At 42.7% G+C, this 14,803-nt stretch overlaps 1 protein-coding gene across 9 annotated transcripts in view; it reads left to right on the plus strand.

Moving 5' to 3' along the window:
* Nucleotides 1-14,428, plus strand: part of PPP4R1 (protein phosphatase 4 regulatory subunit 1) — an 82,083-nt gene extending 67,655 nt beyond the window's left edge. For all 9 annotated transcript variants that reach the window (XM_077270199.1, XM_077270204.1, XM_077270198.1 and 6 more), the window contains 3 exons: nt 384-518; nt 3,049-3,190; nt 13,350-14,428. In XM_077270199.1, the coding sequence (XP_077126314.1) occupies nt 384-518; nt 3,049-3,190; nt 13,350-13,513 (441 nt within the window). In that variant the 3' untranslated portion in view covers nt 13,514-14,428. The remainder of the gene's footprint in view (nt 1-383; nt 519-3,048; nt 3,191-13,349) is intronic.
* Nucleotides 14,429-14,803: the final 375 nt, after the last annotated feature.

Here is a 14,803-nt window from a genome sequence, read left to right on the forward strand (position 1 = left end):
AAAACAATTAGTTTTTTTTTTGTTTGTTTTTTCCAACATTTCACTCTACTTTCACTCTAGGAAACAAAATCTATTAGTAAATTGAATGGTCAAATTTTAAAACTGCAGTTCTTCCCACAAATAAAACAACCAGATGAGGGATTATGTTGATGGAAAAATTAAATTCTCTCTTGAAAGAAGGGGAGGAGAAAAACGAAAGTAATCAAAATTAGCTGCAAAGGGTAAGGGTTTAAAAAAAGGTTATGTAATTGTGGGGTGGAGGAAAATGCTGTTAAAAGGCTGCTCACCCCGGCAATATATGTTTCCATTTGGCATTCCTTTTGATGATGCAAGCTCCTCTAATATCCAGTACGACAATATATTATAAATGACTCCCTTTTCAGGTTAGCGAGATGGTAAAGAAGTTGTACTTGGCTCCCAGCCCAACCTTGGCCTTGGACCTCATGAATAAGCTTGTGGAGCAGTTCTGCAGGAGCTCAAAATGGTCAGGACGACAATCATTTGTATTCATTTGCCAGGTTGGTGCACATCTCATTAAATGTGGTATGCTACAGAAAACATGTAAAACATAGACAGCCCTCGAAAGGTGCCATAGTGCACAAGTGACTTGTCAGATGATGAAATTGATGTGTTGACATTGAGTTAATTTGTGATGGCTACAGGGCTTGGTCAAAGTATCTTTCTAGAAAAAGTAGGTCTTGTGGGTTGAACTGAGTTTGCAGATATTAGGATATGGACTCTCATTTTTCATTATTTTGCATGGGAATGAAGGTTGGCCTGTACCAGTACTATATACCGTATATACTCGAGTATAAGCCGAGATTTTCAGCCCCAAAAAATGGGCTGAAAGTGCCCCTCTCAGCTTATACTCGTGTCATGGAAGGCGGGGGGTTGGCGGGTGAGGGGGAGCGACGCCTGTCAAATACTCACCTGCTCCCGGCGGTCCTGATGCGGTCCCTGCATGTCCCACATCTCCGGGAGCGGCAGCTTCTTCCCCTGTTCAGCGGTCACTGGTACCGCTCATTAAAGTTATGAATATGGACTCCACTCACAATAGGGGTGGAGCCGCATATTCATTACTGTAATGAGCGGTAATGGTGACCGCTCACTACAGGAAGAAGCTGCCGCTCCCGGAGACGTGGGACATGCAGGGACTGTGTCAGGAGCGCCGGGAGCAGGTGAGTATTTCATATTCACCTTTCCGCATTCCACCGCCGCCTTGTCTTCCGCGTCCTCTGCAGTGACTGTTCAGGTCAGAGGGCGCGATGACGTATTAGTGTGCGCGCCGCCCTCTGCCTGAACAGTCAGTGCGGAGAGACGGGACGCTGAGGAGCAGCGGGCAGCGACGAGAGGTGAGTATGTCATATTTTTTTTTTTTTTTTTAGTGCAGCAGCAGCAGCATTACATGTGGCACAATGCTATATGGAGCGTCTATGGGGCCATAAAGAACTGCATGGAGCATTATATGGGGCATCTATGGGGCCATAACTGCACGGAGCATTATATGGAGCATCTATAGGGCCATAACTGCATGGAGCATTATATGGGGCATCTATGGGGCCATAACTGCATGGAGCATTATATGGAGCATCTATAGGGCCATAACTGCATGGAGCATTATATGGGGCATCTTATGGGGCCATAAAGAACTGCATGCAGCATTATGTGGAGCATTACATGGTGCCATAAAGAACTGCATGGAGCATTATATGGCTCATCTATGGGGCCATAAAGAACTGCATGCAGCATTATATGGGGCATCTTATGGGGCCATAATGAACTGTATGGAGCATTATATGGGGCCTATTTTGTATGGAGCATCTTATGGGGCCATAATGAACAGTATGGAGCATTATATGGGGCTCCTGATTCAATATGGATATTCAAAAACACTTAACCTACTGATGTCTCAATTAATTTTACTTTTTTTGGAATTTATTTTTATTTTTGACATTTACTGGTAGCTGCTGCATTTTCCACCCTAGGCTTATACTCAAGTCAATAAGTTTTCCCAGTTTTTTGTTGCAAAATTAGGGGGTCGGCTTATACTCGAGTATATACGATAAGTGTTTCTGTAGCCCAAATCGCTAGTTATGTTGGCTATGCTAGAAAGAGGCTTCTAAGCTGCAGAACTGAACCATAGGACAATGAAAGATGGTCTGGTGTGATAGTTGAAATTTTCTTTTATATCGTGTGGACGTTTAAATGAGTGTACATCACTTACCTAGCAGAGACGGTGCACTATAGGAAAAGGGCAAGACAGAGGAGTGTGAGGCTGGGAGAATCTTTTGGTCTTGTGGGATTCATGCTTTCACAAGTTAGAAGTGCGTGTCCCCTTTATATGGACAAAAGCAAATAATAGGGTACTGTCACACAGTGGCACTTTGGTCGCTACAACGGCACGGTCCGTGACGTTCCAGCGATATAGTTACGATATCGCTGTGTCTGACACACTACTGCGATCAGGGACCCCGCTGAGAATCGTACGTCGTAGCAGATCGTTTGAAACTTTATTTCGTCGTCAAGTGTCCCGCTGTGGCGGCATGATCGCAGCGTGTAACAAAGGTGTGCACGATATTCCCAATGTCCCGTATGACTTCTACATCGCAACTACGTCATGAAATTATCGCTCCAGCGCCGTGCATTGCAAAGTGTGACCGCAGTCTACGACGCTGGAGCGATAATCAAGCGACGCTGCAACGTCACGGATCGTGCCGTCGGAGCGATCAAAGTGCCACTGTGTGACAGTACCCTTAGACAGACTGTCTAAAAGTTGCGGTTGATTGGCATTTATGATAAATTTAGCTCAGGACAACCCTTTACTTCTGTTTTTTGTTCTTTCACATACTCAGCATGTCTGTATTACCACGTAGACCTAAACCAATTCCAGTTGATCATTGTGTTGGAGCAGCTTTTTATCTTTGTAGTATTTCACTATTTTTTAATGTTGTGACAAAATAGGATAGAGGCAGATGAGATGCTTGTGATCCAAGTATTTTCTTCTATTAATATGTCATGTACTGTAACTTGTCATTTTTGTCTTAACAGGCTCTCATTGAAGATGACTGTCTTCCTATGGAGCAATTTGCTATGCATTTAATGCCTCATCTTCTGCAGCTTGCCTCTGATAGAGTACCAAATGTCAGAGTCCTCCTTGCAAAGACCTTAAAGCAAACACTGTTAGAGAAAGGTGAGCGAAGACCTTGGAATAATGCAAATTATGGCATGTCATGTCTTAATGACATAATTGAAATAAAGCAGAATCTGGGGGAGTCAAGTTGTCAATCCAAAGTACAATACAATGTTTTGCTATGCGTCAAGAGAGTACAAAGCAAAAAAAGCAAAGATAAAAAGTAACTTTTTTTTTTTTTTACTCAAAAGTATTACAATTCAGGATGCCCTAATATTAAAAATGTCACTTACATAAACACAACAAATATATAGAGAAACAAAGACTGAGAATGTCTATGTCCCTGTGTGGGAGTACTTTGACGGTGGTCAAAAGATTTAGCAAATGAGATACATATACACGCACGGTACAGAAAGTATTCAGACCCCTTTAAATTTTTCACTCTTTGTTTCATTGCAGCCATTTTGTAAATTCAAAAAAGTTCATTTTTTTTTCTCATTAATGTACACTCTGCACCCCATCTTGACTGAAAAAAAAACAGAAATGTAGAAATGTTTGCAAATTTATTAAAAAAAGAAAAACTGAAATCTCACATGGTCATAAGTATTCAGAGCCTTTGCTCAGACACTCATTTTTAAGACACATGCTGTCCATATCCTTGTGATCCACCTCCAGATGGTTCTACTTCATTGGAGTCCAGCTATGTTTAATTAAACAGAGAGGACTTGATTTGGAAAGATACACACCTGTCTGTATAGGACCTCACAGCTCACAGTGCATGTCAGACCAAATGAGAATCATGAGGTCAAATGAACTGGCCAAGGAGCTCAGAGACAGAATTGTGGCAAGGCACAGATCTGGCCAAGGTTACAACAGAATTTCTGCAGTACTCAAGGTTCCTAAGAGCACAGTGGCCTCCATAATCCTTAAATGGAAGACGTTTGGGACCACCAGAAATCTTCCTAGACCTTGCCATCCAGCCAAACTGAGCAGTCACGGGAGAAGAGCCTTAGTGAGAGAGGTAAAGAAGAACCCCAAGATCACTGTGGCTGAGCTCCAGAGACGCAGTAGGGAGATGGGAGAAAGTTCAACAAAGTCCATTATCACTGCAGTCCTTCACCAGTCGAGCATTTATGGCAGAGCAAGACATATGAAAGCCTGCATAGAGTTTGCTAAAAAACACATGAAGGACTCCCAGACTATGAGAAATAAGATTCTCTGGTCTGATGAGACGAAGATAGACTTTTTTGGTGATAATTCTAAGCGGTATGTGTGGAGAAAGCCAGACACTGCTCATCACCTGCCCAATACAATCCCAACAGTGAAACGTGGTGGCAGCATCATGCTATGGAAGTGTTTTTCAGCTGCAGGGACAGGACGACTGGTTGCCATTAAAGAAACTTGAATGTGGCCAAGTACAGAAATATCTTTGAAGAAAACCTCTTCCAGAGTGCTCTGAACCTCAGACTTGGCCGAAGGTTCACCTTCCAACAAGACAATGACCCTAAGCACACAGCTAAAATAACAAAGAAGTGGCTTCAGAACAACTCTGACCATTCTTGACTGGCCCAGCCAGAGCCCTGACCTAAACCCAATTGAGCATCTCTGGAGAGACCAGAAAATAGCTGGCCACCACTGTTCACCATCCAACCTGATGGAACTGGAGAGGATCTGCAAGGAAGAATGGTAGAGGATCCCCAAATCCAGGTGTGAAAAACTTGTTGCATCATTCTCAAGAAGACTCATGGCTGTACTAGCGCAAAAGGGTGCGTCTACTCAGTACTGAGTAAAGGGTCTGAAAACTTATGACCATATGATATTTCAGTTTTTCTTTTTTAATAAATTTGCAAAAATGTTTACATTTCGTTTTGTTTTTTTCAGTCAAGAATGGGGTGCAGAGTGTACATTTAATGAGGGGAAAAAATGAACTTTTTTGATTTTTACCAAATGGCTGCAATGAAACAGTGTGAAACATTTAAAGGGGTCTGAAAACTTTCCGTGCCCACTTATGTGTATATGTGTGTGTACGTACATACATACACATATATAAATAAATACACCTTACTTATGTAATTGGAGACTTGTCCCAAACTAGTCTCCAATGAAGTTTTCATGTGCATGATAAGCACCCTATACATGCCATGTGTGCGGCTTCCTGTATATTGGAGTGCACGCTTGAATTGAGAAGCAACACAATGAGCCAATCCCTGACGTCTAGTTAGATACACTATCCTTTGCTCCATGCATTGTTATGCACATCATTTCCGGTGGTTTAATATGCAAATGCATGCCACTAGATTAGACCCCCACAATCATGGCATCCCTTCCTGTCATGTGGCACTCTTCACAGATCTGCAGATCACCTATTCACACAGTGTCACTTGAGATCACCGTGAGCCAGTTAAAGGTACCTTCACATCAAGCGACGCTGCAGCGATAGCGACAACGATGCCGATCGCTGCAGCGTCGCTGTTTGATCGCTGGAGAGATGTCACACAGACAGCTCTCCAGCGACCAACGATGCCGAGGCCCCCGGGTAACCAGGGTAAACATCGGGTTGCTAAGCGCAGGGCCGCGCTTAGTAACCCGATGTTTACCCTGGTTACCAGCGTAAAATGTAAAAAAAAAACAAACAGTACATACTTACATTCGCGTCCCCCGGCGTCCGCTTCCTGCACTGACTGAGCGCCGGCCCTAACAGCAGAGCGGTGACGTCACCGCTGTGCTGTACTTTCACTTTCACTTTACGGCGCTCAGTCAGTGTGGGAAGCGGACGCCGGGGGATGCGAAGGTGAGTATGTACTGTTTGTTTTTTTTACATTTTACACTGGTAACCAGGGTAAACATCGGGTTACTAAGCGTGGCCCTGCGCTTAGTAACCCGATGTTTACCCTGGTTACCAGTGTAAAACATCGCTGGTATCGTTGCTTTTGGTGTCAAACACGACGATACACGCCGGTCTGACGACCAAATAAAGTTCTGAACTTTGTTCAACGACCAGTGATATCACAGCAGGATCCTGATCGCTGCTGCGTGTCAAACTAAACGATATCGCTAGCCAGGACGCTGCAACGTCACGGATCGCTAGCGATATCGTTTAGTGTGAAGGTACCTTTACACTATACATCTCCAGAATCTGGAGAGACTTGAGTCACTGGCACCTCTCTGACATGTTAAAACCAACAAATATATTCTTTAGTTAACAAAGGCGTGAATAGAACTCATGGTGAATGCAGATCCGCATTTAAATAAGATCTTTTGACCTCTCTCGCATTTAAAGGTAAATATCACCCTTCTTTACAATAAAATGGCATTGATTGATTAGTGACTTATTTTATTATTAAGGCTGAATAATAAGTACAGAAGGAAACAATATTGAAAGGGGACTATGAATTAGTTTCCAAAAGTATGTTCCTTAAATATATACACTGATGAAAAAACTGGCCACATTTACAAGGAATTTTTGGCAGTTTGTTACGAGGTAATAGCTGAGAGGTTAATTGATGTCAGGAACTAATTGTAAACAAAGAGAAGTTAATTGATGACAGCAGATCGCCTAATATTTACCAAGGAGGTGTGAATAGTATGCAGAGTTAGGGTACTGTCACACAGTGGCACTTTGATCGCTACGACGGTACGATCCGTGACGTTCCAGCGATATCCATACGATATCGCTGTGTCTGACACGCAGCAGCGATCAGGGACCCTGCTGAGAATCGTACGTCGTAGCAGATCGTTTGGAACTTTATTTCGTCGCTGGATCTCCCGCTGTCATAGCTGGATCGTTGTGTGTGACAGCGATCCAGCGATGCGTTCGCTTGTAACCAGGGTAAACATCGGGTTACTAAGCGCAGGGCCGCGCTTAGTAACCCGATGTTTACCGTGGTTACTATCGTAAATGTAAAAAAAAAAAAAAAACGTACATACTCACATTCCGGTGTCCTTCAGGTCCCTTGCCGTCTGCTTCCCGCTCTGACTGCCGGCCGGAAAGTAAGAGCAGATCACAGCGGTGACGTCACCGCTGTGATCTGCTTTCACTTTACGGCGGCACTCAGTCAGAGCGGGAAGCAGACGGCAAGGGACCTGAAGGACACCGGAATGTGAGTATGTACGGTTTGTTTTTTTTAACTTTTACGCTGGTAACCAGGGTAAACATCGGGTTACTAAGCGCGGCCCTGCGCTTAGTAACCCGATGTTTACCCTGGTTACCCGGGACCTCGGCATCGTTGGTCGCTGGAGAGCGGTCTGTGTGACAACTCTCCAGCGACCACACAACGACTTTCCAACGATCACGGCCAGGTCGTATCGCTGGTCGTGATCGTTGGAAAGTTGCAGAGTGTGACAGTACCCTAAGAGCAGAGGGTGAATATCGAAGTTAGAGCATCCAAAAATGAATTGCTCATAAGTTAGTTAATGTCAGATGATCCACTTTCTTTTAGCGAGGGTAAAGGGGATATGACTAGAATACAGAATAAGGGCAGAGGACAAGTATCTGAATCAGACAAAACATCCAAAGCTCATTCAAGCCTTGTAGTGACATTGTGTTGAGGTGATAGATCCACCTTTTTTCATTTTGAAGGATCAATCGATCCCAATCACCTCCTCTCAGTGGTTTTGCAACTTTTTCGATGCCCATGAACCTCATTAACGTTATATTCACTCCATTAACTTCAATAATATGTGTAGATGGTGGGGTGTCCCTCTTGTGCTCCATATCTCTAATGAAAAGATTTTTTTGTCTGAGCTTTTGCTTTGTTTTTCTTATATATTCGAGTCAGCAATGACAAGTCTCCTTGTATACTACACTGTGTTCGACAGTTAATAAAGTCCAGGATCACAAAATCTCTCTCCAAATTCGTCCCTCCAAGGGTTGTGCGGATTTTGGCTGCGGATCCGCAGCGGATTTGACGCTGCGGATTCGCAGCAGTTTTCCATGCGGTTTACAGTACCATGTAAACCTATGGAAAACCAAATCCGCAGTGCACATGCTGCGAAAAATTCCGCTCGGAAATGCTGCTGTTTATTTTTCGCAGCATGTCAATTCTTTGTGCGGATTCCGCAGCGTTTTACATCTATTTCATAATTAGATTCCGCAGGTGTAAAAACGCAGGTGAAATACGCACAAAAACCGCTGTAAATCCACAGATAAAATGCAGAACGTTTTACCTGCGGATTTTTGGGAATCTGCTTGGAAAAATCCGCACACAAATCCGCAACGTGTGCACATACCCTAAGGGTATGTTTCCACGGTCTGTATTTGACGCAGGTCAAATCTGCACCTGAGGTCACTGGACTGGCAGGTCACCTGCGTTTGTGATGCATTTTTACATGCGTTTTTGATGCGGATTTGTGTGTGTTTTTGTAAGCTAAATAAAGTAATACAAAAAAAAATTAAATAAATTGTGATGTCATTTCTTGTCCAACCTCTTCATTTAAATACCACATTGAAGAATAGAAGCGTTAGATGGATATGGGATAGATAGAAAATAGATAATAGATGGATAGATAAAGCTATAGATAGATAGATACGATAGAGCGATAGATAGATCGATATAGATAGATACGGTATAGATCTATCGTATTTATCTATTGTATCTATTTATCGATATATCTATCTAGCTATCTATAGATATATCTATCTATAGATAGATATATTTATAGATAGATATATCGGTAGATAATAGATATGTAGATAGATGATACAATGGATAGATAATAGATGATAAATAGATGGATAGATAGATAGATAATACCAAGCTCGATGTTTAGTAATAAACTTAATAAAATGTTAATAAAGAGTTAGGCCGGGATCACACATGCGAGAAACTCACAGGAGTCTCGCCTCAATACCCGGCACTGCCGCCGGCACGAGGGACCGGAGTGTGCGTCTGCATGTATTTCTATGTTGCTGAACGCGCCGGTGGCAGTGCCGAGTACTCGTGAGTTTCTCGCAAATATGACCCCGGCCTTAAAAGCAATAACTGTTTAATTAAAAAAAAAATATGTGAAAAAAAAATGGCGTGGGCTCCCACGCAATTTTCTGCTCCAGAGAGGGAAAGCCAACGACTGGGGGACTGATGTTTGTAGCCTTTGAAGGGGTTAATACCGTGGATCTTCCCAGGCTATGAATATCAGCCCACAGCTGTATATTTAGCCTTTACTGGCTATAAAAATAGGGGGACCCCCCCAAAATAAATGACGTGGGGTCCCCCTATAATTTATAGCCAAAAAGGCTATGCAGACAGCTGCGGGCTGATATTCACAGCCTAGGAAGGGACCATGGATATTAAACTCCCCCCCCTTCCCCCCCCCCGGCTACAAATACCAGCCGCCCCAAAAATGGCACAAGGGGTTAATGTCCGCTTTGTAAGGTGACATTAAGCCAGCTTATTAATGGAGAGGCGTCAATAAGATACCTACCATTACTAATCCTATACTTGTGAAAGGGTTAATAACACACACATGTAGAATAAAGTATTTTAATGAAATAAAACACCACACAGTTGTGACCATATTTTTATTGTACGCTCAATCCATGCGATGCCCTCATCTCCTGGAAAAAAATAAATAAACCAACAGTATACTCCCTGAGTCCTTAATAACGAGTGTCCCACGAAGAGTCCAGCTCTTCTACATCTGGATGCCTGACATCCAGACATAGCAGAGCTTGTAGATGACCACCGGAGATAACTCTCAAGCGATCACCTACACTGCAGCGTTCTCACAATCAGCTGATCAGACTAGTGACCGGAGATAACCCCCGGTCACGTGCACGGCAGTTCTCACGGTAAGCCAAGTTATCGCGAGAACTGCAGTGGACGCGGGACTTCTGGTGGCGGGACAGGTAAGAGCTTATTTAAATTAGGAGACATGCGTAGTAAGCTGCATTTACGCAGTTCCTACGCATGTGACTAATCATTAGATGCGATTTTACCGCATCTAATGATTATCTATGGGAAATTTACGGTGCAGCGACGGAGCGTCGCCACATTGTAAACAGACATGCTGCGTTCTGATTTCAGGATATCCCCTCCACTATGCTGTGACATCTGGACGCTGCGTGTTTGACGCTGCGGCTCTACGCAGCGTTTCTTGACCGTGGAAACACACCCTAAAGGTTTTCTCACTACAAATACACTTCCCACATTGATAGCAACCCTTTAGTGACCACAGTCGTGTGGTTATGTAAGTCTCATGTTTTTAATATTGGGGTATCTGAAATTTCATGTCTTTTCTTACACTGTGTTCCAAATTATTATGCAAATAATATTTCCTCATATTTTCTCTAAATTACCTATCTGAATTGCAGTCATTGTTATTTTCCAGTCATCTACTATTCTAGTATAATTGCAATGTTTTGGAACAAACTGCCTATGAAAACAGTATCTTTTAAAAAAAAAAATAAACACTCAAAATGCATGTTCCAAATTATTATGCACAGCAGAGTTTTCAACCTTTTTTTTATTTTGAACAAAAAAATGGTCAATTGTGAAGTTATAAGCATTATCAGCTTATTACAAAATGAAACTAAACAGTTTTCAAGTGAAAACTTTATTTTAGGTGATGTTACATTTGCACGTAGGACCCCTTGTTCGAAAGAAGCTTCTGAACCCTCTCGTCCATTGAATTTGTCAGTTTTTGGATGGTTTCTGCTTCAATTGTTTTGCATGCGGACAGAATACCCTCCCAGAGCTGTTGCTTAGATGTGAACTGCCTCCCGCCATCATAGACACTCCTTTTGATGATGCTCCATAGGTTCTCAATGGGGTTGAGGTCAGGGGAAGATGGTGGCCACACCATAAGTTTGTCCTCTTTTATGCCCATAGCAGCCAGAGATGCAGATGTGTTTTTTGCAGCATGAGACGGTGCATTATCATGCATGAAAATGATCTTGCTGCGGAAAGCACGGTTCTTCCTCTTGAACCATGGCAGGAAGTGTTGTTTTAGAAACTCCACATAGATTATGGAGTTCATCTTTACCCCTTCAGGGATCATAAAGGGGCCGACAATCTCTCTCCCTATGATGCCAGCCCAAAACATTACTCCACCTCCTCCTTGTTGGCGCCTTAGCCGTGTTTTCATGGGGTGTCCATCAACCAGCCATCCTCCACTGCATCCATCTGGACCATCCAGCGTTGCATGGCACTCATCGGTGAACAAAACAGTTTGGAAGTCAGTCTTCATGTATCGTTTAGCCCACTGGAGCCGTTTCTGCTTGTGTGCAGTGGATAGAGGTGGTCGACAGGATGGCTTAAGCACAGCTGCAAGCCTCTGAAGGACCCTGCATCTTGTTGTTCTGGGGACGTTGGAGGCACCAGCAGCTTCAAAAACTTGTCTGCTGCTATGACAAGGCATTTTTGCAGCTGCTCTTTTAACCTTACGCAATGGCCTGTTGGAAAGAGTCCTCAATTTTTCCTTATCAGCACGCACACGTGTGTGCTGGGAATCAGCTACATACTTCTTGATTGTGCGATGATCACGATGAAGTGTCTTGGCAATGTTGATTGTAGTCATGCCTTAACCTAAATACTCCACAATTTGTTGCTTCTCAGCAGCCGACACATGCTTTTTCTTTCCCATTTTGGCAAAAAATGTAGGCTGCTTAAAGGGAACCTATCACCCCGTTTTTTAAAAATTAGATAAAAATAGTGTGAAATAGGGGCAGAGCTGGGCTTTACATTAGGGCCTTTTCGGTGCCTTTACACCCCCGTTAGGCTGCCGAAATACCTTTGTGAAGTGGCCGTTTTCTGCTGTCACTCAAGGTGGTCAGGTCGGATGGGCGTGGTCACAGCGCTGTTTCTCCCCCAGATCAGGCTCATCATTACGTTGGTGGCGTAGTGGTGTGCGCATGTCCAAAGAGAAGATCCACTGCCCAGGAGATTCAAAACAGCGCGGTCTTCGTTATTCGCCGTTTACCGGTGGGCGCGGCCATCTTTCCTGTGGCTGCGCGTGCGCAGATGGAGCGCTCTGCTGCCCGGGGCTTCAGGAAAATGGCCGCCGCGATCTCCATCTGCGCACGCGCGGAATCCCGCTGCCATTTTCCTGAAGCCCCGGGCAGCAGAGCGCTCCATCTGCGCACGCGCAGCCACAGGAAAGATGGCCGCGCCCACCGGTAAACGGCGAATAACGAAGACCGCGCTGTTTTGAATCTCCTGGGCAGTGGATCTTCTCTTTGGACATGCGCACACCACTACGCCACCAACGTAATGATGAGCCTGATCTGGGGGAGAAACAGCGCTGTGACCACGCCCATCCGACCTGACCAACTTGAGTGACAGCAGAAAACGGCCACTTCACAAAGGTATTTCGGCAGCCTAACGGGGGTGTAAAGGCACCAAAAAGGCAGTAATGTAAAGCCCAGCTCTGCCCCTATTTCACACTATTTTTATCTAATTTTTAAAAAACGGGGTGATAGGTTCCCTTTAATAATATGGAACAGCCTTCTTAAGTAGTCTTGCCTTTATTTGGACACACCTGACAAACTAATTTGCACAGGTATCTGCCATTGCTTTCAGTGATATAAAGAGCCCTGACACACATCACCATCAATGAGTTTAAATGACAAACAAAAAAATTCTAACCTTATTACTCCTAAACTCTTTGCATTACACTGTGTTCCAAATTATTATGCACAACCATTTTTTAGTGCTGTACATCCTTCCACTCCTGATCTGATTGTAAAACTGCCTTTATCTTGGTAGTGAAACCTGCACAGGAAATCACTCTGCGTTAAAATGGTGCACCTTTCTCTTTGATAATCAAACTTGGGAAAACTAGGTGTGGTGTTAATAGTTGTAATTGACCTGCCCGCACTGAGCATATTAACAAGCCTGCAGTAAATGTGCACACGTCTCCGGATATGCAAATATGGTCATCGTCCAGATATAAAAGAGCTCATTGTGTCACTCGCTTATTTACTTCTCATAGGTTAAAAAACATATATTTTTTTTCACTTTAAAATCATACCAGAGAGGTTTGTTCACTAATTAATAATATCTAGCCGCCAGAGGGTTTTGGTAAATTTCTTCTCCATGTTTTATTGTTATCTAAAAAATCAAAACCTTGGTGGTAAAGAGGAATTTACACTTTAATATGGATACTTATGGGTTACCCACTGTGCTCTTTTTATTATATTTTCTAATATTGGTATCGGGTAATTTTTGCCAATTCAGGCAGCTTCTTTATAATGTAATGCATATAATTTTTTTTCTATCCCCAGAATATTTCTTAACCTCTGCCAACTCTCACCAAGAAGCTGTGGAGCAGACGATCGTGGCTTTACAGATGGATTATGATAATGATGTCAAGTATTTTGCCAGTATACACCCTGCTAGCACCAAACTTGCAGATGATGCAATGAGCACTGCTTCTTCCACCTACTAATAGGCATTAATTTCCAAGAAAGGTTTAACTCAAACCCTTGACCACATTATTGGCCTTTTCTGTATTGTTTTTCCTACTCTACTTTAGGAGGGAAGAGTAACTATAAACTCAGAGGATTGCCACCAAAGCCTTAAGTCTTCTGTCTTCCTGAGCTGTCATGAAACTTGAACTTGCTGATGAGTAACGTTATATCTGTGAGGGCATAAAGGTCTGCTCTAGGGTGTCATCATTCAGAAGGTTCACTTATGAATTCTTTCACTGCTGCAGCTGGTACTAAAGTGCTTGCGTATATGTCTTGTGCCATAATGCGCCATTTGTCTTTATGAATGGCTACTAATGTGGCTTGCCATATCCTATAGCACTGTTATGTATCTATGGGCCATAATCCAGTGACTTCTATTAATCTGTTCCAAATTATTGTAGAGAATTTCCAGTATTAGGGGCAATGGGGTTTTTTATTACAGGTTTTCCTCCATCACTTTCTTAATGTGTGAATAGTTTCCTTCTTGAGATGTGTGTTAACTGAGAAATAAAGGGGAGTAAACCCTTTTTTTTTCTTTCTTAAGGGCTCAGTGCTAACACTACATTAGATACTGATTTTAATTCTTAAATGCAGCATATTGCTGTACTTATAGGCAGGCAACATTGCTGTTAAGTACCTCTATTCTAATTTGTTTTCATGCTGGTCATGACCTGAAGGATATGTGTTGATTCATGTGCTTCAAGTCAAGTTTTTTTTTTTTTTTAAACTTTATCAGGATCAGCTATGAGGTGCCTAACTATTGGTCTTCATATAAATGTACATATCTGTTGTACTCCCTAGAGTACTGCAGTCTTTAATCATGCTGTTTAAAGCTCAGTTGTAAAACAAGTTTATCTGCTTGTCTGAATAAAATTTATTAATAAGTTTCAGTACATCTTTCCTCTCGTTTGTGTGCTTGATTTATTTGAGGGGATGAAAATGTGAATTTCTCTTTTTTTTTTTTTTGTATTACTAGAAGATGGATGATACTAAAAAAGATCTCTCTAAAACCCAGTCTACAGGCCCTGGGATAATCAGCTAGAGTGTATTCTCAATAGGCGCAGACACGGATCTTGGTTCTCCAAATTTGCTACCTAAATTGTTTCAATTTAGTTGCATAAAGATCTAAGTAAGACATGTAATAAAGAAAGAAATGAAGCAAGCAAAGTTATCCACAGAGAAACAAATTGCCAGCGACATTAAAAATCCCAAAATTTTTTTATAAAGACATTCATTCCAAAAAGAAAAAAAAAACAGTTTCGGCCCCT

This window comes from Ranitomeya variabilis, chromosome 6, assembly GCF_051348905.1.
Source record: "Ranitomeya variabilis isolate aRanVar5 chromosome 6, aRanVar5.hap1, whole genome shotgun sequence".
In the NCBI taxonomy this organism is placed as follows: Eukaryota; Metazoa; Chordata; class Amphibia; order Anura; family Dendrobatidae; genus Ranitomeya; species Ranitomeya variabilis.